The sequence below is a fragment of the Bombus terrestris genome, chromosome 2 (assembly GCF_910591885.1).
Source record: "Bombus terrestris chromosome 2, iyBomTerr1.2, whole genome shotgun sequence".
Lineage (NCBI taxonomy): Eukaryota > Metazoa > Arthropoda > Insecta > Hymenoptera > Apidae > Bombus > Bombus terrestris.
The window spans coordinates 14612250-14634820 of record NC_063270.1 but is presented as its reverse complement, the minus strand read 5'-3'; the positions used below and the strand labels follow the sequence as shown (position 1 = coordinate 14634820).

General features: G+C 41.9%; 2 protein-coding genes across 2 annotated transcripts in view; both read right to left on the bottom strand.

Annotated features, from left to right (window-relative positions):
• LOC100651712 overlaps positions 1-6319 on the bottom strand; it is a 37352-nt gene extending 31033 nt beyond the window's left edge. Inside the window, exon 1 of the mRNA XM_003393832.4 lies at positions 5977-6319. Coding sequence (XP_003393880.2) covers positions 5977-6014 — 38 coding nt within the window. The 5' untranslated portion in view covers positions 6015-6319. The remainder of the gene's footprint in view (positions 1-5976) is intronic.
• A 6588-nt stretch (positions 6320-12907) lies between these two features.
• Positions 12908-21460, bottom strand: LOC100651830 (CD151 antigen). The gene is made up of 7 exons (XM_003393833.4): positions 21139-21460; positions 15305-15400; positions 15027-15221; positions 14761-14931; positions 14536-14628; positions 13676-13816; positions 12908-13394 (listed from the first exon to the last, which is right to left on the bottom strand). Exons 2-7 carry the CDS (start codon positions 15380-15382, stop codon positions 13347-13349), a joined length of 726 nt encoding a protein of 241 aa, XP_003393881.1. The 5' UTR covers positions 15383-15400; positions 21139-21460; the 3' UTR covers positions 12908-13346.
• Positions 21461-22571: the final 1111 nt, after the last annotated feature.

Sequence of the window (22571 nt, the reverse complement as noted above, 5' to 3'; positions counted from 1 at the left end):
TATCGTTTCCCCGAGCTCCGACTCTCTATTGTGCGCTGAATGCTCTCTCGTACGAGAGCATATAGAGAACGACAGAGAGGGGACGAAGGATAGGGACCACGTGCTCTCCAAGTATCCAAGTTAGCGCGGCTACACGGTTTACATAAATCGTGGAATTTCTTCGTGGAGAAATTGCTACGATTTTGTCGACCCCTGGTACGTCCCTAAGTATACAAATCATGGACCAAGTGGATTTCAGATATTATTTTAAAATATTTCCGGCAATATTGCGGAACAGCCGTAAAACGAGATAAATCCTCTGCCTCTGAACGTTTTTGTAGCGCAGTGGATCTTCCGGGTCTGTCGAGCTCGACCATGGAGAGTTTTATGTTTTGCGATCGAGCGAATGTTAACCGTATTATGCAGACTTTTTCTGCCGATGGAAAGCAACGAAAGCATTCGCGATAGAAAATGAAGAACACGTGAGAAGAACGTGACGAGTTCATTTTTGCTAATCTCCTGGTTTCCTTGCCACTTGGTATCTCGGATAGATAGAAAAAGAAACTGTTAGATTCCAGAGATAAATCAAGTAGAAAATCAATTTCAGTACGTTCAGTGGGACGCAAAGATACATATTTAATCCGACAACGAAATAAAAGGACAGTTTTGATAAGATCGATAGATCGCTAAAATTATGAGATCGATTAATGAATTTTCAAATCCCTTATAACGTTCTTTTTTACCTGAAAGTATTTAGATCTTTAAATACTTAAACCCTAACTATCTTCGTTTCCGACATTTCCTCAAGTCTTGGTGAGTTTACGACCAGTGTCTCGAGAGAACATCATTTTCCCTATAAAATGACTCATGACGATATTTCTTCGGTGTAACCGCGCGTGTTAACCGGAGATTAAGCAATCAAATTGATAGTTTTGAATCTCCAAGTCATTTGCAATGAAATTGGAAACCTAGTCTATAGACGGTATAAACATCGGTACATCGGGCAGCACGCAATTAATTACTGTCACCCGTTTTATGAGAAACAGAATCGACGTTACATGCATCACTTCCGTCCAGTCGATCTTCCGGGTTCCACGTAAGTAACGAGCAGCCCGATTCACCGGTATTCCGTAACGACCGACTAGTAAAACGAGTTTCGATTCGGTACGACGTTAAACCGAGTGATCACTCAGTGACCTCTCTCCTGGATAAATGCGTAAACATTATTGAAAAAGATGCAAGTATCTTTTCATTCATATATAAAACGGGTCGATCCTCCCTAAGCTAATTATGAAAATACCTGAAACGAACGAAAAGCTGTGCTAACGCGGACAATCTTGTCCACGTTATTGTTTAAAAGCCTAATTCGTAATCTTCCCTTTCTATTTCCGAATATTCCAATATGATAATATGCCATTTTATTTTTTAATGCCCTATATATGATACGAAGCGTATGGTACTCGAAGTATACGTATATTCGTTTCTAAGAAGAAAAATCGTTTAATATACTACGCGATATACTATACACATTGACGTAAAAATACACTATAAATGTTATAAATTGGTATCAATCGTAAAAGTCGATAACAATTTCACTAAAAACACTTGCACGTTTGTAAAATTAATCAGAATAAAAAATCTGCTTCTATTTCTGTAGGTCTGGCAGTACTGGTGTTAAAACATTCGAAATATTTAATTACCTATACCACTATAGAACTGCATTTATTTAAGTTTTATTTAATACCCAATCGATTTACCCAATCGTAAATTCCTATTGTTCGAACGAGAAATGCTAACTAATTTGAAAAGTCAATGAGCTCCAATTACGTGAACCATTTATGACTCAACCAGTTCAAATAAATGCGGTTCTACTAGAAAATCTTGAGGCAAGATTTTTCCATGGAACCGCGTTACGCGACACGGTTCAAGTTCGTGTGGGCCACTTCCGATCGATCGGTCTTCCGGGTTCCATGTAAGTAATAAATGCTCGACTTGCCGGTAACCGATATCGCCCAACGAGTAAAACTCGTTTCGGTACGGCATAAGAGGGGCAGGCAAGCAGGGCAGAGGCACTCTCTCATGGATGGCCGTGTAACCCTATAGGAAACCTTTAGCGAGTTTCACTTTGCACGGCTCGCCGTTACCGGACTCGTCCGTGGCTCCTTGTCACCGTGGTACGTAGGGGAACGTAACGCGGGTTGCAACGAGTTTGAGCTGCTTGGTCGGCCAACGCTTCGCCTTTTGCTATCCGTACGCAGCTATCGAGCGCGTCGCCGAGCGAGAGCGCGAGCTAGAGTCGCATGGCCGCGTGTGAATGCACTTCTAACAACGCGAGCAACGCACCGGTCTAATACGAGCACGACTATGGCCTTATTCTTTCGTCAAGAGTGTCACGCTTATCTTGGAAAAATAGAGAGGACGACCGGTTACCGTGTTGTATTCTTGTTCCCCTTTTTTTCCATCGGTTGCTCCAGTTACACAATGTTTTCTTCTCTTCTTTGAATGAATACTATTTACTTAGAATCTTTGACTTCGTTATGCTCTCTTTTTATTAACTTCGAACGCTTCTCGTCCGAAGTGTGGTAATAACCGTTGGCATTTTATACGAGCAACATTTTAACGTGTTTCTGATGAGTTTTTAACAGCTCCGCGATTATAGGCAATAGGATAGAATGCTAGGAAAGTTTTGTACCGCAGCTAGTTGCGCGCAGTTCACGCGCGATTCGTTGCTACGAATCCTCCGCGTAACTACGGAACGGTGCGAGCGTTCACTTTGAAGTCTATTGTAATCAAAAAATAACTGTTTCCACGGATGCCTAACAGCAATCGTACGCTTTCCTCGGTGTACAAGTAATACGTGGCACGCCGTCTCGGTCGCGGTAGCTGTCTACGACCATAGAATTCGTAGCGACACACGATCGCCAGCCGGAGATATCCGTGGTAGGCGCGAACGAAAGTCGATAAATTCTTCGTAATCCCGTTTTCTATATGTGCTTCGCGCCACTCATATCGAGCATCTACTTTTTCCGCTGAAATACCAACGCTCGCTCCAACTCGTATCGAGCTTCTCGATCACGCCTAAAGCAGAGTGCCTCTGTTACGTGTCGTCGTCGCAAAAACCAAGAAGGATAAGGAAGAAGAAAAAGGCCAGCTACAAGAAGATACAAAACAACGAATACGCACGTACGCTACATGTGTGTTTGATATAAAAGAAACACACTCTTGGTCGGTAGAAATATCATTGCTCACGCGTATCGTGAATTATCATCGTAACGTGATCGACGTGATCTAGGAAGATGGTGACTTTTTTTTTGTTTTTAAATCGCGAATCAGTATCATCGTAATCGGATCAATACGAGCAAATACCGCTTGCCGTAGCTTCTGGTTGATGTATCGATTCTACGTTTCGCTTTTACGCGTGGCAAGGACGAGAAACAGCGTAGATCCCTTTTCAACGTGGGGATGCACTTTGGATAAGCCGTGGAGGGATCGAAGACAGGAGGGTAACGCGGCTGGAATTAATGCGGAATGACTAAGCGACTGCTTAGAGGCCGGAACCGAGAAACGAGCGTTTCATGCGCGTATGCTCTATTGATAAAATGTTCTTCGTCGTTGGTACTGGTATATCGTCGTAGTACGTATCCTCTGCATTTTCGATGTCTCTTACGCTCGTTATGTAATCCTGCGCTCTTTCACGTTGCCTTCCTTGTGTTTCGGCGTCTTGCCATAGGGCAACCAAGGTATGCAGCCGCGGTGTAAGGCTTGAGAGGGCGTGTTCCCTTACTGCTCGGAAGTTTAATCCATAGATCGTGTGTTACCACTGTAGCCTCGCTATTCCGTGTTACGTATTACGTTGGATCGTTACGTTGCTTTGCTACGGGCGTTCTTCTATGGATTTGTTGTTTATTATACGGGAAAGATGATATCTTTGAGGTGAATATTCATTTCCGAGCTTGGAATCGTCTGCTTCCGCCCGTGATACCTGTGGTATCGCGTGTATACGTAGAACAGAGGATTTTTCAATTTTAAAAGTCATTTCGAGTTAACAAGAATTTACGGTACGATTGTGTTGCAATAACATTCTTACGAATAGGATTCAGGTAAGATTTTCGAATTTTCTTGACGACGTCATCTGTAATTACGGGATTAAAGTTTAATAAAGACGAATCGATTGAAATTATATCGGCTGTGTAATCCTTGCCGATTTAAGCACGATATTAAAATTAATTTCTAACGAAACTAACGCGTAAGAAGATTCTTCGAGTAAAGTCATTATTTTATCGAAGGAATTGGTAATTGGTTCTTACCAAGAATTGATAAGAATTGCACGAGTTCGCTTATCTCGGTTAACAAATTAAAAGATACATCGAATGAAACAAAATTTCCGATATAATACCAATTGCATTACGATAATCCAGTAATACCAGTAGATAATATCGATATCACAAATGTTCGCTGCAAAGTAAACTAACATTCCAAACTAAAATGCTCGCTGAACAACGAACTAAAATACGATCTCGTTGTTGGTAAAGGTGTCGATATGCAGTGCGGGTAACCGATAAACTCGAAATACGCGTTTCGTTGCTATTTGTGATCGGTTTTTGTGGCCTTCGGTAAATCGGGTGCGTCATTCTGATATTCAAATGAACCTGGGACACCAGTGGTGAAGATAGCTAACGACGAGCACGCGAAAGCGAAGGACAAAGACAGAGAAAAAGGGAGAGGGAGCGAGAAGAGGAGAACAGAGGGGGGTTAGGAAGAGAGAGAAAGAAGAGGAATAGAGAATGACCGCACTTAGGTCCTTTCGTTACGGAGCAGAGGAATAAGCCTCGGTCAATGGCTGCGGTATCCGCAGGTTCAAGGAAAGCGGGCTGGTCCGATTCGACATCATGTCGTTCATGGGGAAACCGAACAGGTGACGCGCTCATGAAAATACAGGTTAATAGAATACCAACAGCCACGCTTGGAAACGTTTTAAAATGGATATTGTAAGACATCGATGTATACAGAATATCGACAGGAAAAATATTATAAAATAGCAAAATGGAAGAATTTGAGGATGTTGCTATTATTAGAAACGAAAAATTGTCGCGTGATAGCTTCTGTGATAAATCAATTCGAAAAACGTGGAAGAATCACGTACGTGATCGTTGAAATAGAAATCGTATATAGGAAACAGAGAATCATATTAAAAGGTAACTATAATACGATAATTGTTTCGGTGTTATTCACATAGTTATGGCAACAAATCTCACGGTTGCGAGTGCTTTTATAAAACCACTAATAAGCGAACCTAACCGAGGTTTGTAGAAGCTTATCGATCACATACGCGAAACAAACTAGCAATTTTCTCGTCGCGTAGAAATTGAAAGATTCGATTACGAGCGAAGTGGCGGGCGCAACGCCCTATGCAAACAGCGATCGCTCGATGAAAATGCCATCACGTTTCTTCTTTTTTTTCTTTCCTCGCCTTTATGCTACACCCTCGAACGCAGATTATACGCGTATCTCGCAAACGTGGAACCCGAGATCTCAGATTCTTCCATGGTACAACCGTGGAACAAGCTCGATTCCACGTCGAAAGAGTTTTCGAATACTGTGAAATCGATTCGCGGAGGCACAGGAAGTGGGCGCGTTTCTTCGATTCGCCGTAACGTTCCGTGAACAAACATCGAACAAAAACGGGGTAAAATCATAAGCTTCGAGAACGAGTGGATCGGACGAGATGCCGGCTCTCGGATCGCGCCGACTTTCTTGCCTCCGTACTTCGAGGACACTTTGACGAAGTCCGCGTGTATCGCCGCCAGTCCCCCCGCTGCATAGCAACAAACCGATCGATCGAACCGCGAACATTTTCACGGAAAAATTTCTCGGTCCGTGTACGTCGGCTAGTGGGGCGATTGGCGGTGTCGACGAAAGCGAGAACGAGAGCCACACGAGAGGCTTCGAGCCTCCTCATGGGACGCGACTAGCTATCGATCTAAATGTTTCCCATACCGGTGCATGAAGGCGGCAGTCGACATGTTACTATCCATGGGGTGGTTCCATAAATCGCAGCCCTTCTACGGCAACACGGCTTTTTAACACACGCCCGTTTTCCCGCCGTGGCAACCGTTTGATAGCGTGATTTCCGTGGAGAAAAGGCACGTTGCAGGACGATCCCCGGGACGATTATCGCGCTCTTAACGAATACTCCGTACGTACTCCCGAACTCGTTTCCCCGAGGGAATTACCGGCGGATGAAATCAGTCGTGGATGGTAACAACCGTTTGCCAACACCTGCACGACTTGGCAGGTTGAAACCGTCGGCTGAACTGAAGTCAGAATGCGCATTCGTCGGTTTCCATGGTAGTGGCCGACAATGCTGGTGGTGGTGGTTGGCGACGGTGCAGGAGGCGTCGGCGGCGGTGATGGTGGTGGTGGTGGTGGTGGTGGTGCAGTGGAGGAGCCCGGTAGCACCGACGATGGTGGGGATTGACAGAACAAACCGTCTGGCCGGCTCTGGCTGGTCTGGCGCGTTCACAACCAGGTGCTGCCATGGAACCTAAGGTTCTGTTCACATGATGGCCTCTGGTCCAATTGTTTTCGCCCATCGAACACGCGGGACACACCTGACTCTGCTGCGGTTGCGTTTCGTACGCAGTCTCGTTCGAACGTTACTACTTCAAATTATATATATAGGTCGGGCCTTGTATCGGCACATTTCGAATATTCGAATTCAAATTTCCAACCTTGTACGTTCGAATGTTTAATCCTAAATTTCAAATTGAAAACGTTCGTAGCAGGTTCTAGGATCGTTATAAATATCGAATATGGTTTGGTTAGTCTTCGAATCGTTGGTTCAATCTCTTTAACGTCTAGATCGTTCGCCGTGATGCAATAATAGAGAATCTTGGTCGTTCGCGGCGAAGAAGTTACGGGGGCAAGTCGTTTTATCGAAGCGAACGATTATTCGCGGTGTTCCCTTTTTCGAAGACTCAACACGTGCGTTGAACTTTAATAACTTTCTTGTGGGCGCTTGCCGTGGTTACAGCATCGGGATAGCGAAACCACGCAAATACGTTTTCCAACCGGCCATCCTTCCTATCTATTGACTATCGTGTAATCACTTATAAAGCAATCCGCCCTTTTCCTTTGCCTTTTTATCTGACGAACAAGCCTCGCCTCGTGCATGAGCGAGCGATTCGCCAGCCGTGTACACACGGTCGTCGAATCGATAAATGGATCTCGCCAGGTATTTACGTGGATCTTTATTCGTCGTGTTTATCCAAGATATAATAAATCACGCGGTAGCCGGACTCTTCGTTCCGCCCCTCTCAAATTAAAAAAAAAAAGACTACTTTTTCCTCGTTGGAACAGCGTAAATCCTCTGGCAGAGCGTACAGTTCGGATAGAAATAATAGCGTTCCATAGCCGTGGAAAGCTTTATGCGTCGAAGCAGACAACGTTTCTCCGGATCGTTTCGTAGACAACGACGAGAAGCTGTAAGCTTAAATGCAGCTTCTTAAAGCATCGATTCATCACCTTCTTTTTACTCGTCTTCTGAACCATTATCTTTCTGAACCAAACATCGACACGGCTCCAGTCCGACCGATCTTTCCACGAAAATACCAGCTAGGCTACGCACGTCTCTTGCTCGCAAACACAAGAAGCTCGCTGTCGTTCCAAAAACTCCACACGGAAATCTCGACGAAATTAAAACACACCCTATCGCGTTTCCCTACCATCAAGAATCTGTTCCACTTGCTCCGTATAACCACCCTAGATCTAGTGCATGTAATGTACTACACAGTCTAGTGTACACGTATACACGTTCTAGTTTCATTCATCAAGCGACCCTTTCAACGTCATTTTTATTTCCCCTATCGCATAGCGAAGAAGTCGAAAAGAATAGGTCACGAACACACGGATACAAAATCTTTTCTTGGATTCTTTTCGTTATTACTACCCTACCCTTTCCTATTTACATAATTCCACTCTTCTCCCCTTGGTTTCTTTCGCTTCTTTCGTTACTCCCTGTGCGACCCCAACCCAGGAGGTGCCTAGGTGGAAGCATCAGGACTCGCGTGCGCCGCCTCGTTCCGGTGCTCCACTTTCCGACCCGCGAGATTTCTACCTTCGAAACAAGAATGCATCACCGTTGGATCGGGTATGGCGTGGCACGCTGCGCGGATGCACACACCGAGCGCAGTTTCGACCGAGTAAATTAGCGCCGTTGTATTTTTTGCGATGAGTAACGGTGAAACACAAATATTTGCCAAGAGTGCGCGCAAAAACATCCCCCGTGGCTCGGTTGATTAATTGACACGCCAAATAAAGCGTGTCCGAGACCGTCCACGCTCACGCTGAATTAAGCATGATCATCGCTAACGTAATTTAAGTTCCTCCGTTTAATTCGACCCGCTCGAACGATTCTCTTATCTGCCTCTTTATAACCAAACGCTTTACCTTCCTTCCACTTGCCTTACGCGCATCTAATTGAAAATTTTCGATTTTTCGTTTTAACGGTGATTTACAGCGGATCTGTGTTCTGACGAAAATATCATTCACGATAATATTTACAAGAAATAAAAACTCGAAAAATCAGCGACAGCTTATTAAAGCCTCTGACGTCTTTATTTCGTCCGGAACCTTGCGATATGAAAAATCTTTATTAGTTTACGTTATAATGAAAATTTCATTGATTCCAAATCAAGAGTCATCGAGAGCTGCCATAACTTTCGTCTACGTATTCTGAATTTCTATCTTACGTGAACTCATAATTTTGAGCGATTAATTCTTTCTTTGATGTAGTTTGATTATGTTACGTTTTTCCATGAGACGAGCCGATGTCCTAATACTCATGAATGTAGGTTCTTGCAAGTGTATACAGTTTGGTCTTCCTGGTGTTTCATTCGTCAGAACACGCATCTATTATATCCATAACCCGAGTCGTAAATTTCGATTTTTCGTCCAATGCTTAATAAGCACAGGATCCAGGGATTGTTCGTTGCGACGATTCGCTATTATTAGTATGGTGCGTTCAGCAAAATGTCGTATCGCCTACAATGGCTACGTGACGCAAACACGCGATGACATTAGCTTGCATAATAGTACGGTCGGTCTCAAGCCAATTGCATTGGCCTACTCGTAGTTGCCTTTCCGAGTTCGACTACAATTTAATTTGCAACCGAGCACCTCGTCGGCTGAAGTAGCACCGGAGTTCTCGGTTTCACCTGAACCACTCCACCGGTTCCGGCCTATTCGGATTTAATGCTCGAGACGAAATCAATACGTAGAGATATCTCTCGTCTCTGCTCTCGTGCTGTATCTATGCACTCGCAGCTGGAGTCTTTTTCCCTCGTAGGCTGCCTCGTCTTTCGACAAGACGGTCCAAGTCAGCAGGCCGGAAAGTATGTCAATAAAGAGAAAAAGAAGGAACGGAAACGACGAAAGACCAGGCGCCGTAGGAAATTCAATTTATAAGCTACCCAGACATGCAAATGTCGCAGCTCGCCCGTGTTCCCCGTGGACTAATTAAACGCTTTTCAAGGCTAATATGTTTACTTCCATTAAATGTATTTCGTATCTTTAGTTAGCGAATTTTTATTGAAAGTATTAAACAAAATCTGTGCTTATACGTGATCTTTTCAGAAATCGAATTGACTACCTCCTTTTTTTATAAATCTCGAGATTCTATTTCAAGGAAAACGTTAAAAAATAATACTTGGAACGTCGTTATGTTTCCCTACTTCCTTCTTTAATTTATCGATGCATCTTCGAGGCGGCTGACGTACAGAAGTTATCACTGGCACCTAAGAATTCCCTTTCGAGTCCGTTCTCATAAAGATCTAATCAACCATATCGTCGAAGCAACTACTTGTAACAGTTCAAAAAGAATCTCTAAAGGTTGATCTGGAAATCCCTGTACAACTGTACTTACTTTTTGGAACTTCGCAAACTTTACTTTGCTCCTTGAAGAGGAACAGGAACAACTACCAAACAGTTACTCCCTTTGGAATTTTCGCAACGAAACAAATACGCAACATTAGCGTAGATCAGGAGACACAGTCGAATCATTTGTCTCGATTTCGATCGTTCCTCCAGTCGTGGACGATCTTCAATTGTCAGAGCGTGGGACGGCGCGCAAGAAACTCAAGAAAAGAATGGAGGGAAGTAGCCTGGTCTATGTATACGTGGGTGCGCTGTTCACCGAGATCGGACCACGAGACGAGTAGTATTATCCCTCGGTAGTGTGTTGCGATTCATTCGTCATTGTCCGAGGACCCTTTGTGGCAACGCGCGAGAATGGCTCACGCCGTATGGGCTTATTCGGCGCAGGGAATGGTTAACAGCGTGTATCGTGCACGCACGCGTGCGTGGGATTGCGACACGCGTTTATACTTGCAGAGTTTCGTGTATCCAGAATGGCAAAATGGCGTGAAAACTTATCGTGTGCATGTGAGCCGCGATGAGCACGCCAATCTCGAGGGGTGAATAACACAAGGACTGAAAATCGCGGTGAAAGTCTGAATTAGAAAGAGCCTGAATTAGAAAAACGAGCAGAAGAAAAAAAGGGAAACGAGCCGAAAACCTGACGGGGCGAGACTTCTTTCGGATTTTCAGCGCGATTAACCGAGCGATTCTGCGGATTGCTCGAGTTGTTCGCGTAGTAATCGCGCGGTAAAAGTTTCAATCTACGGTTGAATATGTGAAAAAGGGTGGAACATATGAGAGTCTAGATAGGGTCTGGGTTCTTTGTGGCTACGCCCGCTATTTCGTCTGTTTGATTTTGGGGCGATGAGTCATTGGTTATGCTTCACTGCTACTTCGATGATGATAAGAGGAATTCGTGAGATTTACGATATGTTTCTCTTCTCTCGTAAAACAGTGATCTGCTCTTGACCAATCAGTGCAACAGATTGGAAAGATCGATAGGTAGGAAGTAAGAGAGGAAAAACGTGGAGGATGGTTAAATGGAAAATTGTACGGCACGCACGGGTCGTTCGAACGCCTTGGGAATGGCAGCCAGTCACGCCTCGACGCAAAGACTCACGTAGGGTGACGCACGCTAGGGTGAATAAACCGAAAGGGACGGAAGGACGTGACGAGTCGTACAACACCATGATACATACGTACGTACACGTAGAGGAAAATTACGGATGTATACATCGACCAGCATGGAAGGAATAATTAGAATCACGGTATAGAAGGTGCGACTAGCCCCAGGAAAATTACATCAAAACTCGACGACAGAGCAGTTGCGGAAATATCGCCTTATTATGACATAGGGATTTAAAGGACGGAAGAAATTTTCAGCAGGATTGTACTCGCCGTCTCTGGCTCACAAAATTTTTCCGTCGACTGTACACCTTGCCCTGGGGTCGTGGAAAATTTGGCAGAAACTGTTCTCCCTGCACATGTACCTCCGTGAATGTTTTAAAACGCAAAGGAACAATGTTTCTCCGTGCATTGTATCGCGAATCGAATAGAATTGTTGAAACATGCTCGAGTACGTGTGTATATGAATCGTATAATTTTGATAGGTATCGCAAGAACTTTATCATAGACTGTACCATCGTTCGATAATTAAAAGGAAACTAAAAAACAAGGCTGATAAAATGCGACGAAGGTTTATTTTGGCGAGACGCCTGGATTACGGGAACCCGTCGTGCTTTAATGCAAGGAGACTTGCTGCCTGACAATAAAGGGGTGAATAAGCTGTAGGCAAACATACAGGGAGGCAGCAGACACGCAGACTTTCAAATGCTAAACTTCGATTAGAACGTCGGGCAATCGTTCGATAAACCGTTTAGTTTACCATTTTCATTCTATTTTGCAATTCTACGTTGCGTGTCTACTAACTTTTCTTTCTCCCGGTTCCTCCGTTCGATAAGTTCGTTGAAATTTACTGCGATGAATTCTTTAGGTAACGGAATGTAATTTGAATGATTGACAAATATCATAAGTTCCTCGAACGGAAAAGGTAGAAACGTTGAAACAGTCCGAACAAAAATTTCTTGCCTCTGCTGTACCACCAATGACCGTCTGGAATATCGACGCGAAGGGTTGCCTCTATGCGACTCGGATTGGTCCACCGTGTCTTTGTACCGGTTGGAGATTCGCAAACGTACTGGTTGTTCCCAAAACAATAGCTATGTACGCTCTCTCATTACCGAAGATTGTAGCCACGTTACTCGACTTTTTTTCCTCTTTTCCCGTAAAACACGAATGGTCCCGAAGAAAAGACGACCAATAAGGCATCCTGGTATCGATATGCCTTTATTTCTCGCAAATAGATTGTTTTGTACCTTTAATAAGCGCCATTTTGCAACGAGCTTCTTCTTCTCATTAGTCCTCCTTATACATATATTTACATAGTAACGTCTAATCAGCTGTTGAAATTAATTTAATTTCTTTACAGTAGAAGAATTATTCAAGATATGAAGATAAACATTCTTAAAATTTCTTTTCTTAAACTTATGTAATTTCAAGGGCATTTCAAAGTTTCGTAGTAATTATTAAATTAGTTATTTTCATATTATTATAGCAGCATGACGCTCTTCGTTCAACGACTTTCAATTGACGTTTGAACTACAAATATTTACTACCTCTTGAAATTCTTTCTACCGTGAAAAGTTCGTGACAAATCCTTTACCCTTTGAACCATTTCGTGCCTGCCTGTTTTATCGTTGGATAGACAGGATATAGGGAATACGAAGGGGGTTGCCTGAATAGGATTTGTAACGGGGAAACGTTCTGACGCGTGTACATTCCGTTAACCGAATTAAAGAACGCGATTGGATATCTCAGGCAAAATTTGACGAACTTCTTGTTATTCGAACGGAAGTATTCTCGTACAGTATCTCGTCAACCAATCGATTTATAAACCAGGAATGTCACCACGATTCGCTTCGCGAGAATAGCAGTAGAATAATTGAAATTCAAATTGGTTTTAATGAACGTTTGTACACGTTTTATATTTATTACGCGTGTAAGGAACACAGTGCATTTTACCATACGAATTATATTTATACAGTACACTATGTATAATATTAAACTTAGAATACTTGGCGTATTCTTAAAGATTACAAAAGAACAACCGTAAAACAAAGGTACATCGAGCATAATACTAAATGTAACAAAAGAAATAAGAAATAAAGGAAAGAAAAAGGAAAGAAGAAACGGAACAACGGTGAGAACTGTACATTGGAAAGATGCGCGTGAAGATGCATTTTGATTCTCGTACTTCAGCTTAGGTACACTCAATGACGATGACGTTGATTATGAATTCATGAGTCGCTCGAGGACGGCTGACATCCACTTCTTTCTCTTCGTTAGCTTGTCATGAAAAACGAAGTTGTCTTTTAAAGCACATCACTCTCTCGTCATTCTATCATCTTGAAGAGAATGCACGAGAATACCATGCCAAAGAACTGTAGAAAAGAGAAACATTAATAATAACATTGGACATCGCGAAAAGAATCATATATCTGTGCATCGAAAGTTTCTCTAATGTTTTCTACGCGTGTAATTCTCAAGCAATTTAATTAGAGACGCTTGACGTTGCGTTAATGTCAGAATTATCGCAACAGTCGAAAGTGAGTAAAAAGGAAAAGCTCGCGCATCGGCAATACCCGATGGAAACATATTTCTTAATGGATTCTGGCTGGTGTTGGAACCGATTAAAATGCAAATGAAACAGAGAAAGTCCTACCATCAGGCACGCGACTGCAATACCAGCGCCACCCATGATTGTCGCGTGCTTCTGCATGTAAATCTGCGTTCCATTGATGCAACCGACGAGATAGGCATTCGAAGGATTCACCGTGTCTGCTCCAGCGTTGCAGTTGAATCGCTGCAACAGAAGATCGATCGGGTCTCCATGAGAAACAATTCGGCTTGAGAAAGTCGATCGGACCGGGTGAAAGCGTGAGAGGCGATGCGGCGAACTCGGGTCGCGATTAACAGATTACCACAGGATGAATGCATTTCTGAACTGTAATCGATAGGTCGTAGCCGTTTCGAAATTCCGTGGAGAACTATCCGAATCGGGCTTTCCTAACAGGCCATCTCGAATTGCAAATGCTATGAACTGGAATTCCGAATCGTCAGGTTCTTATCGTTGGTCGGTACTATAGTAGATGTCTACCGAATCGGCTGTTGGTATTTCTCGCTAATTTTCATGGTATAAATAAAAACCAGAAGTAAAAGCAAACTTTCTTTGCGTCCATTTCTATTTTCTCTTTAAATAACGAACAAGTACGTTGAAGTACGTATATCTAGAAGCAAATCTGAAGCGTAAAGACCGGTGTTTGTAAACCATTCGGTCATGAATTATGCAAGCAAATACAAATCGAAAGCAATCGCGCTAAAACGCAAGAGAGATTCTCTTTTTCTTTCTCGGTTCTTAGAATATCATTGTATCTCATCAAGGTAATAACGCTAGATTGCTTAGCGACTCGCGCGCCACGGGTTCCGCCCGCGAATCACTAATTACTGCGATTACGTATGCGCGAATTCGCTGACGGCTATTTCGTCTGCAAAGACGAGCTCGTTAAGAAAATTAATCTTTACCTGGCCTGGTTGAATCTCGCGACAGCAACTCCGCGGTACGTTGAGTCCCAGATTTCCCCAATCCCTCCAGCCATTTACTCCACAGCAATGGAGCTAAAAATCACAGGAACGGGGAAAAGAAAAAGAAATATTATTTCAAGTCAGACGTAATATCTCGCACGATCCTCGAAATAATTATCCGCATGAAATTTGTTGCGTATCACTTATTTCTTATTTTGCGCTTACCGTCGACTGCGTCGTATCCCAGGCCTCTCTGACTACTTTATGAGAATCGTAAGTTCTCATCGAACTCGACATTTCCCTCTCGAGTGTGTTCACAAGTTTTTCACGGAACACATACGCGAGCACTCCGCCAATTAACATGGTCACGAACAGAAGAAACACGATGATGAAGTACTGGAATAATTTTGTTGTACGTTACATAATTTAATCGGTAGATTTCTTCTAAGATCGAAGACTGAGTCAGAGCGAAAAAAGAACACAAGATTTACCGTGAGAAGCATGCATTTTACTTCTCGGGATGCACCGATACAACCAAAGAACGATACTATAGCGACGACGATACCACCGGCCAGTAGAACGTAAATAGCGCCTGTTAGCAAATCGTTCCCTACTAGTTCACCTATCCATGATACTTTATCCAACAGAGCCCACGTCGCTAAACCAGCTATCACGAGGCCACCGATCTAAAACATTGTTTATACGTTGTTACTTAAAATAGAAAACCATTAAATATCATTGTGATAATTTACATATATCTCATGCTTACGAAGATCACGAAGTTCACGAAGAACAAGGAATATTTCATACAGCGACCGCAGCTGTCCATTTCTGTTCCGTATCCCATTTTTCCTTATGTTTCGATCTACAAATGAGAAAAGTAAATATGAATGCAGAGGATGATGTCAATCTGTGAATGTTATGTTCTAAAGTAAATAAAACGAGTCGTAGAGGTTGTAAATTGTAAACGTGAGTCATCAAAATTGTTTTCGGTTGATTCACGCATGTCGCTCGAGTGCGATTCGCCTGGAATGTAAACACGAATTTATAATTTATCGTCTGATTTACGACTAGACGAACGTTTTAAAATTACATTAATGCAAACTCCCTAGTCGATACTTAGAAAGCCTTGAGACGTTGTTTTGCAAGTGCAACGGTCGTTCCACATCCGTATAAGGATCAAACGATCGCGTAATCTTTGTCATTGTAATTCTTTAAGACGCGGTCAGACATCGCCCGAACGGTTTAGTAATTGTTTCCGCGCTGATGTCACGGTATGCAGAAAATTCTTTCATGATTTCATAAAGTTCGTGATTACTCTCAATTTTTTTTTCCGTCGACCCACATTCTCGCTAACAATTAATCGCGATTACGCCATCGTCTCGTCACCTTTAATTTGGAATCTCGATCGGCTTCCAAATCTCCTTGAATCTCAATCAGCGAGACAGAAAATTCTGGATTTCGCAGATCAATGATAGTACAGCATCTGGGAACGCGTTTGAAGCTGCGTCTGAATTCTCGAGTAATATACGCAAATGGGACTGTTTTGGCAAAATCACTCAAGTCGATACGTCTGCGTTCCAAACACGTGTCCATCAAACGTTTATTACACGACCTCTGAACTTTGCCTATATATAGGTCGAGACATCGATGCATCATGATTTCTCAGAAAGAGAGATATCAAAAACCCAACAATAGTCACGTATCCTTCTGAGAAAACTCTCGAACGTCTTTCAGGCGTAAGTTATTTGTTTCAACGGATTATCGCACACTTACTCTATATCCTAATCGCAAATCTTAAACAAAAATGACGTAATGCAAAAGTTTCACAACCAACAATTATGTAATACTGCCAACCATAAGCATTAAGATACTTGTTAAACATTTTGTAACTTCTACGTACATTATTGAATTTTTAATTACTTGTGTGATAATGATAATCTATCATTTTATAGGTCATACAAAATTTACTTCCTTGAACCATTCATTAGCTCTTGAAATAAATTGCGTATCATATTTCTCTTGATTTATAGTAAAACGTTATTGAATAAATCAGCCAAGAACAATAATCTGTAGTTTATCATCTATAGATATATCGTATACCATAGTATCTCGACTGCCTAATAGCCTCGTATATGGTAGACCGCGTAAATGCATTCTTAACAGTCAGACGCCTCGTGTTTTCAAGATCGTCATCGATGCGATGAGTAAAACCCTGCTCGATTGTTACGTGAATCACCACCGTGAACTATATACACGCCCGCCATTGCTTGTAACTAACTCATGGATCTCTTTCATGTAATGTAAAAGATCGCGATCGATCCGTTTTGCATGTTGTGATCATCGAGCTCTGCCGGTCAGCCGTTCAGAAACACATCAACGTAGGTCTTACACCATCGGTCGTTTTGCACCTGCTAAATACGATGACGATAAACGATGACCTTCTGGTAGATGAGGGCGTACCGACGACTCCTCTTGAGGCCAACGGAACTAGGTCGTTTCGAACCGGTGGCGGTGGTTAATACGTTGTTATGTTTATCGTCACACAAATGGTATTTACAAAGGTAGCTTGCTGCTATGCTACCTTGTATTGCATATTGTTTGAAAGCGTATCAGGGATCTATTGTATTCGAGGTATGCGCTTCAGAGAATGGTGTGCCGCAGTACGTTACTCTTAAGCCGTTATAAACCGGATTTTTGCTCGTTTGTGAAGTAAGAGAATTATAATTAGCTGGAGTTTTTTTTAACTTAACACTTTCGCGATCGTTCGAATAATTTTAAATTTATTTAAGTAAATTCATAATTATTGTTTGCAATTAATAACGTAACGAAGTGATGTACATATTTTAATAAATTACACGTTTAGCGTTTTTTAATGTGTGTATAATATAGAGGCACAAAACGTCGAGTAAAGTCGGATAAATGGAAGCGAAAGTGTTAATACGATATCTAGAAAGTAGTACTAATTGCAATAAAAGGATTGCTTGAATCTACGCAAATATCCTTTAAATTATAAAGCGTTATAGAGGGTTATGATAGGATTAGTATTTTATTTCAAGCATGAATATCGTAGTCTGTAATATTCTCTTTTCTCTACGATTCTTATCTCGTCTTTTCAAACGCGTGTAATATGGAGAAATCCCTGATCTGGAGGAATTGAAGTCTTAACTGATCACACAGGTTATTCGGTTATCATCGTACGTAATCTCGAACAATTTTCCTCGACGAATTTGACCTAGATAGGGGAAACTCGGGCTAGTTCAGGAACGGTGCGATAGGAAAAAGAACTGCGTTATTTATACGTGAAACGACAGTTTCCTGACACGTCCGTACGCGCAGACATATCGATTTCCGCCTTGCAATTATACACATTAGCTTCCTTACACAATCCTTATCGGGAGAACTGTGCCGCTGTTATGTACAAAGCGTTTTAAGGTCGCGATCCGATCTATCGGATTATTACTGCTTCTACCGTTTTTTTATTTTTTTTTTTTTTTATTTTTCATTGCATCAATCTGGTATCTCCATCGTAACCAGGCATTTTATTATGAGCATCGTGAGCTTATGCGACTAGAATTTCTGGTTTCGGATGCTGATATTTAATCCATCATATAAGCCACGATTCACTCGAGTATTATACCGACGAAGACCAGTCGATCGGCAAACAACATTCGCTTTAGAATTCAATTCAAAAGATCGGGACGATAATAAAGAGATCCTCGGCAATAGTCCTCGATGGCGTCTCGGCTATTGTTCATCAAGGATAATAAAAGCGAACTTACACCTGGAGCATGGAAACCGCGTTATTTCACGTTTTCATGTTGGGGATAAATTAAGGTCGTATATTTAACTGTCGTGTGTATGCTATTCGTTACCCTTGATTTACTTAAACTTACATCATAATTAATGCACGTTTCTTGTCACGCAAAAAAAAGGGAGGGGAGAAACAATTCTCTTACGTCATATCGCGTGTAACCCCGCCCCTTTGTCAATAATCCTCAGTTATCGTGGCCGAACATTTCAACTTTTTGATCGCGACCGATGTCACAAAACACGACCCGTTCGTGGAAGGCTACTTAAAATTTTAACGTTCCAACCTTCTCGTTATCTCAACGATCCGTCTAAATCATGTCAAATTAAAACAGCTTACTGGATTACTTGAAATTGACGCAACGCCGTCTAATTCGCTGAACGAATAAAAATCGCCTTAAACGCGTAAACGTTATGTAACGACGTAAGTGCAACGATATCGTACGCTGGAGGGTCAACACCGGTTTTGAAACGTGCTGTAGTGGTAGTACTCTTGAGAGTAGGCTTGGTCACGCACCGACATACTGCCTCAAAGACACGTTATACGAGAGAGAAAGTGGCGTCTCCCCTCGCATTAAGTAATCCACGGCTACTGTAAAACGTAAAAATAATAGAGCAACTGAAGAGGCGAATGACGTCATCGGGACACTTCTTCCTTCCTCGTCCTGGAGGGATAATGGGTAACCGGTCATCAAGGCGGTACTAACTTAATTAGGGCGCTGTAGTTTCCTCTACGCGTCGTAATTGTGACCGTTCGAATGACTTGGACTCGTATCGATCACACTTCCGTCGAACTCTTGTCTCCCTCGGCATCGAGTAATAACGCGTTTTTCCCTTTTTACGAACGACACGAGTTCCCCAAACGATTACGATCGTTTGAATTTAACCTGCGAACCAGGTCATCCCTTAACCAGGAGTATTTATAGTTTCGGTATTAAAAATTAACCCTCCGTGAGCAAATAAGCGGAATCTACCCTTAATCTTCTTCGAAGAGAATTATTATTTTTATCGGAAAAGGTATTAAACATTTGAATCGATGAATGATTGTGTACTATAGCAGAGATGTTGATAAATATTGCAGAATATTTTTTTATTTCCTGGTAGCGTAGAATATTAAAAAAATTGTCTACAAAGAACTAAGACAGATAAATTAATTTCAATTAAGACAATTTTAGTTTTAGTTAGTTCTGTAATTTATTTTTAATAGATAAAATTATTATATGCCGAAAAGATTGATAAATTCCTTTCGGCTTAAGAACCGATTTAAATTTATGAACTGGCTTCACAGTGTACTAATAACGATAGGTTAATTACTCCTAGTAATGATTAGAAAATCGTGAGTTGATTTAAAAAGTACAACTGTGTAACATTCCAATTGCAACGTTCCTATGTTAAATGATCATCGTATGATTCATAAACGTAAAACGAAAACAAACTCATTCGAATTGACATCATGCATATACTTGTGCCATTGACGCATAGGGCTGTCGAGTTTCTCGTCGTGAATCGTTTTCTCCAGGAGACATCAGAAACGATTTATGTGGAAAACGCGAGGCGACAATAAAACGTATGCAGAACGTTGAAGCATTTCAATGGATTAGTTCAAAGGTTAAGTTAACGACGATAAAATTGTTAAAAATGTGTTTCTCACGATCGAGCTCGTTCTTCACAATGTCACGGGCTAGGAATTCCCAGTATTCGAATAAATCTCAGCTATTTGTTATGAAATTCTAATGTCAGTGTTCAGAAATTTGACGCATCTTTCATTTCGATTAACATCAAGTTGAGTGATATTAAAGAGCTTAAATACGGAATCGAACCGAATTTTAATCAAATACGCACGAGAATGAAAAATATGGAGAAATATGTCACAATATGTCATATGACGTCTGACCTGAAAAGAAAGCGAGGGTCGATGGTTAGGAAACGAAAAGAGGAACGATCGAAGAAAAAGCCGAATGGAGGGTTCTCCTTTCGACCGGTCGAAAGTTACGTCAAAACCGAGGTCGCCGGGTTTTACACGGTCCGCGAAGTGTTGTACGATCGCCGAAACTCGCGCGAACATCGTGAGCGCGTCTACGATTATGCTGCCCGCTTTTTCCTTCTCTTAGCTCGTAACGGCGCATATAACAAACGTTCGCAACAACACGTTACAGTATGGATGCTGGGACGTTCTTGACCGTTACGATACGCCATTTATGATGATGCCTTTTAGCACTTGATGCGAATGCGTTACAGTTTTCTACGGTTGTTATCGTACGAACTTATAAAGAAACGTATCACGCGTGCGTCGCCGCGAGAACGCGTCGTTCACTACGATCGACCGTTCGAAATCGAAATTACTCGCGCTATATGACGAAACGCAATCGTAGCTCGAACCATCGCCACTTGCAACATCGCTGACCATCGTAACTTCATGGAGTTTGTGTTCGCGGAGGCGCAAGTTAATCCGTGCATTATCGCTCGAATATGCTAAATCGAATGTAATTGAACTTCTTGACTAATTCACGATCGTCGAAATGGATCGTCGCCACGCTGTGCTTCTATTAGAGGAAAAAGCTGAATTCTATAATTTCTGAATTTACGACGAATCGTAGGGATAATGCGATTAAAATGGCAAAAAAATTCTATAACCAACAAACTGAGAACGATAATTGACGATTGAAAACTGATTGACACCATCGAGTATAATCTCTCCTCAGTAGAAATTCAAATTAAATACATATAATCAACATTAATTAATAACTAACGTTGGTAAAGGTCATCGCGGAATATTATTATATATGTACTCACATGATTTATGTTTACCGTATGTCAGCCTCTTTCTTTCGTCGTCACCGGTATTGGTAGCGACCGAAAGATAAACAATTTCTGTCGTCGATGAAACGTGACACCGTTTCACTAGCACGGTCGGATGTTATTTCAATAGCAGCGGAATGCAAAAATCACTTATTGTTAATCCCACGGTTTCGTTAAGTGATATAGCAACGACGAAGCGCTGCAGGGTGGAAAATTGTCGCTTTTAATTCAGGCACGAAGCTGCGGCTCGAGTATCTGTGTGGACACGCGCGATTTCAGACCGGGTCTGAGTGAAACTGAAATGGTAAAACCGACACGACTTCTTTCTCTCTCTCTCTCCCTCTCTCTGTTTTGCCCTCTCTCTTTCTCTCGTTTACCGTGTTGCTCAGTCTCCCTGATTATTTCCCTCTCTCTTTCATATTATTTCCCTCTCCGTTTCGTCTTTTTCTTACTCTCTCGCACGTTTCGTCCTGTTTCTGTTCTTCGTTAGTCGAATCTCCCTTTTCCACTACGAATGATCGTTTACCGTGTCCCCATCGTCGTACCTGTGCGTACCCATGCAGCATAAGTCCTCACCTCTACTTACGTATATGCTGCGTGTATCCATTGTTTGCGACCCAACGCGCGGAAAATTCACGCTTTGAAAGAGAGAGGGGCAGAGGTAGAGCTACCGAAAGTGGAGTACGAGGTACGCGTACGGCCGCGTCTTCCACCATAGCATGTCAGATATATGCAACGAGGCAACGAGATACATCTCGTATTCTTGCATCGAGTCGCATGCTAAGTATATATATAGTTAGGTAAAGTAAATACATAATCGCTATGGTGTACGTACAGAACTCTTATATCAGCTATGAGAAACGAGATTCAATGAGATTGTATCGTTTGTTATAGGCTGTGTCTATAGATATAATGTAGGTTTAATTTATTTCCACTTGCTCCATAATCATCCGTGTATTGTCGTCCTCCCTGGGTTTGATATGACTGACGAATGAAAACGACACGACGGGTGTACGTCAGGCGATCGAACGACGTAATGTATTGTACTCGATCGAATTCTTATGATCATTCGATGTAAGTACATGTGATTAAGAAATATTCTCCTTAATAAACTGTTGCGTATGGAACTCCTGGATAGTACTATGATTCTTTGATATGTAGAATTGTAAATGATTTTTTGTATCTGTTATCATGATATAGTAGGATACATGATGTGAAGAGCACATACGTAAATATAATGTATATATATGTATACATGCATACAAACTATTTTGCTCTTAAGAATTCCATGAAATATACGAAACGACAGATAACGTTCTATGTTTGTACTCCTAAGTAATGCCAATAATTCAGTCGATGCGTTATCCAAGTTATAAATGGTTGTTTCGTGGAAAGATGTAATGGTGTTATTTATATTCGATCTAACA

What these genes read in the sequence shown, in the direction of transcription:
- LOC100651830 (XM_003393833.4), bottom strand. Translation starts at nt 15,382, where the DNA reads ATGGGATACGGAACAGAAATGGACAGCTGCGGTCGCTGTATGAAATAT. An exon ending in TAAAATGCATGCTTCTCACG is followed by an intron (nt 14,932 to 15,026) that starts GTAAATCTTGTG and finishes AAATTATTCCAG; the next exon opens with TACTTCATCATCGTGTTTCT. An exon ending in GCGAGATTCAACCAGGCCAG is followed by an intron (nt 13,817 to 14,535) that starts GTAAAGATTAAT and finishes CTTCTGTTGCAG; the next exon opens with CGATTCAACTGCAACGCTGG.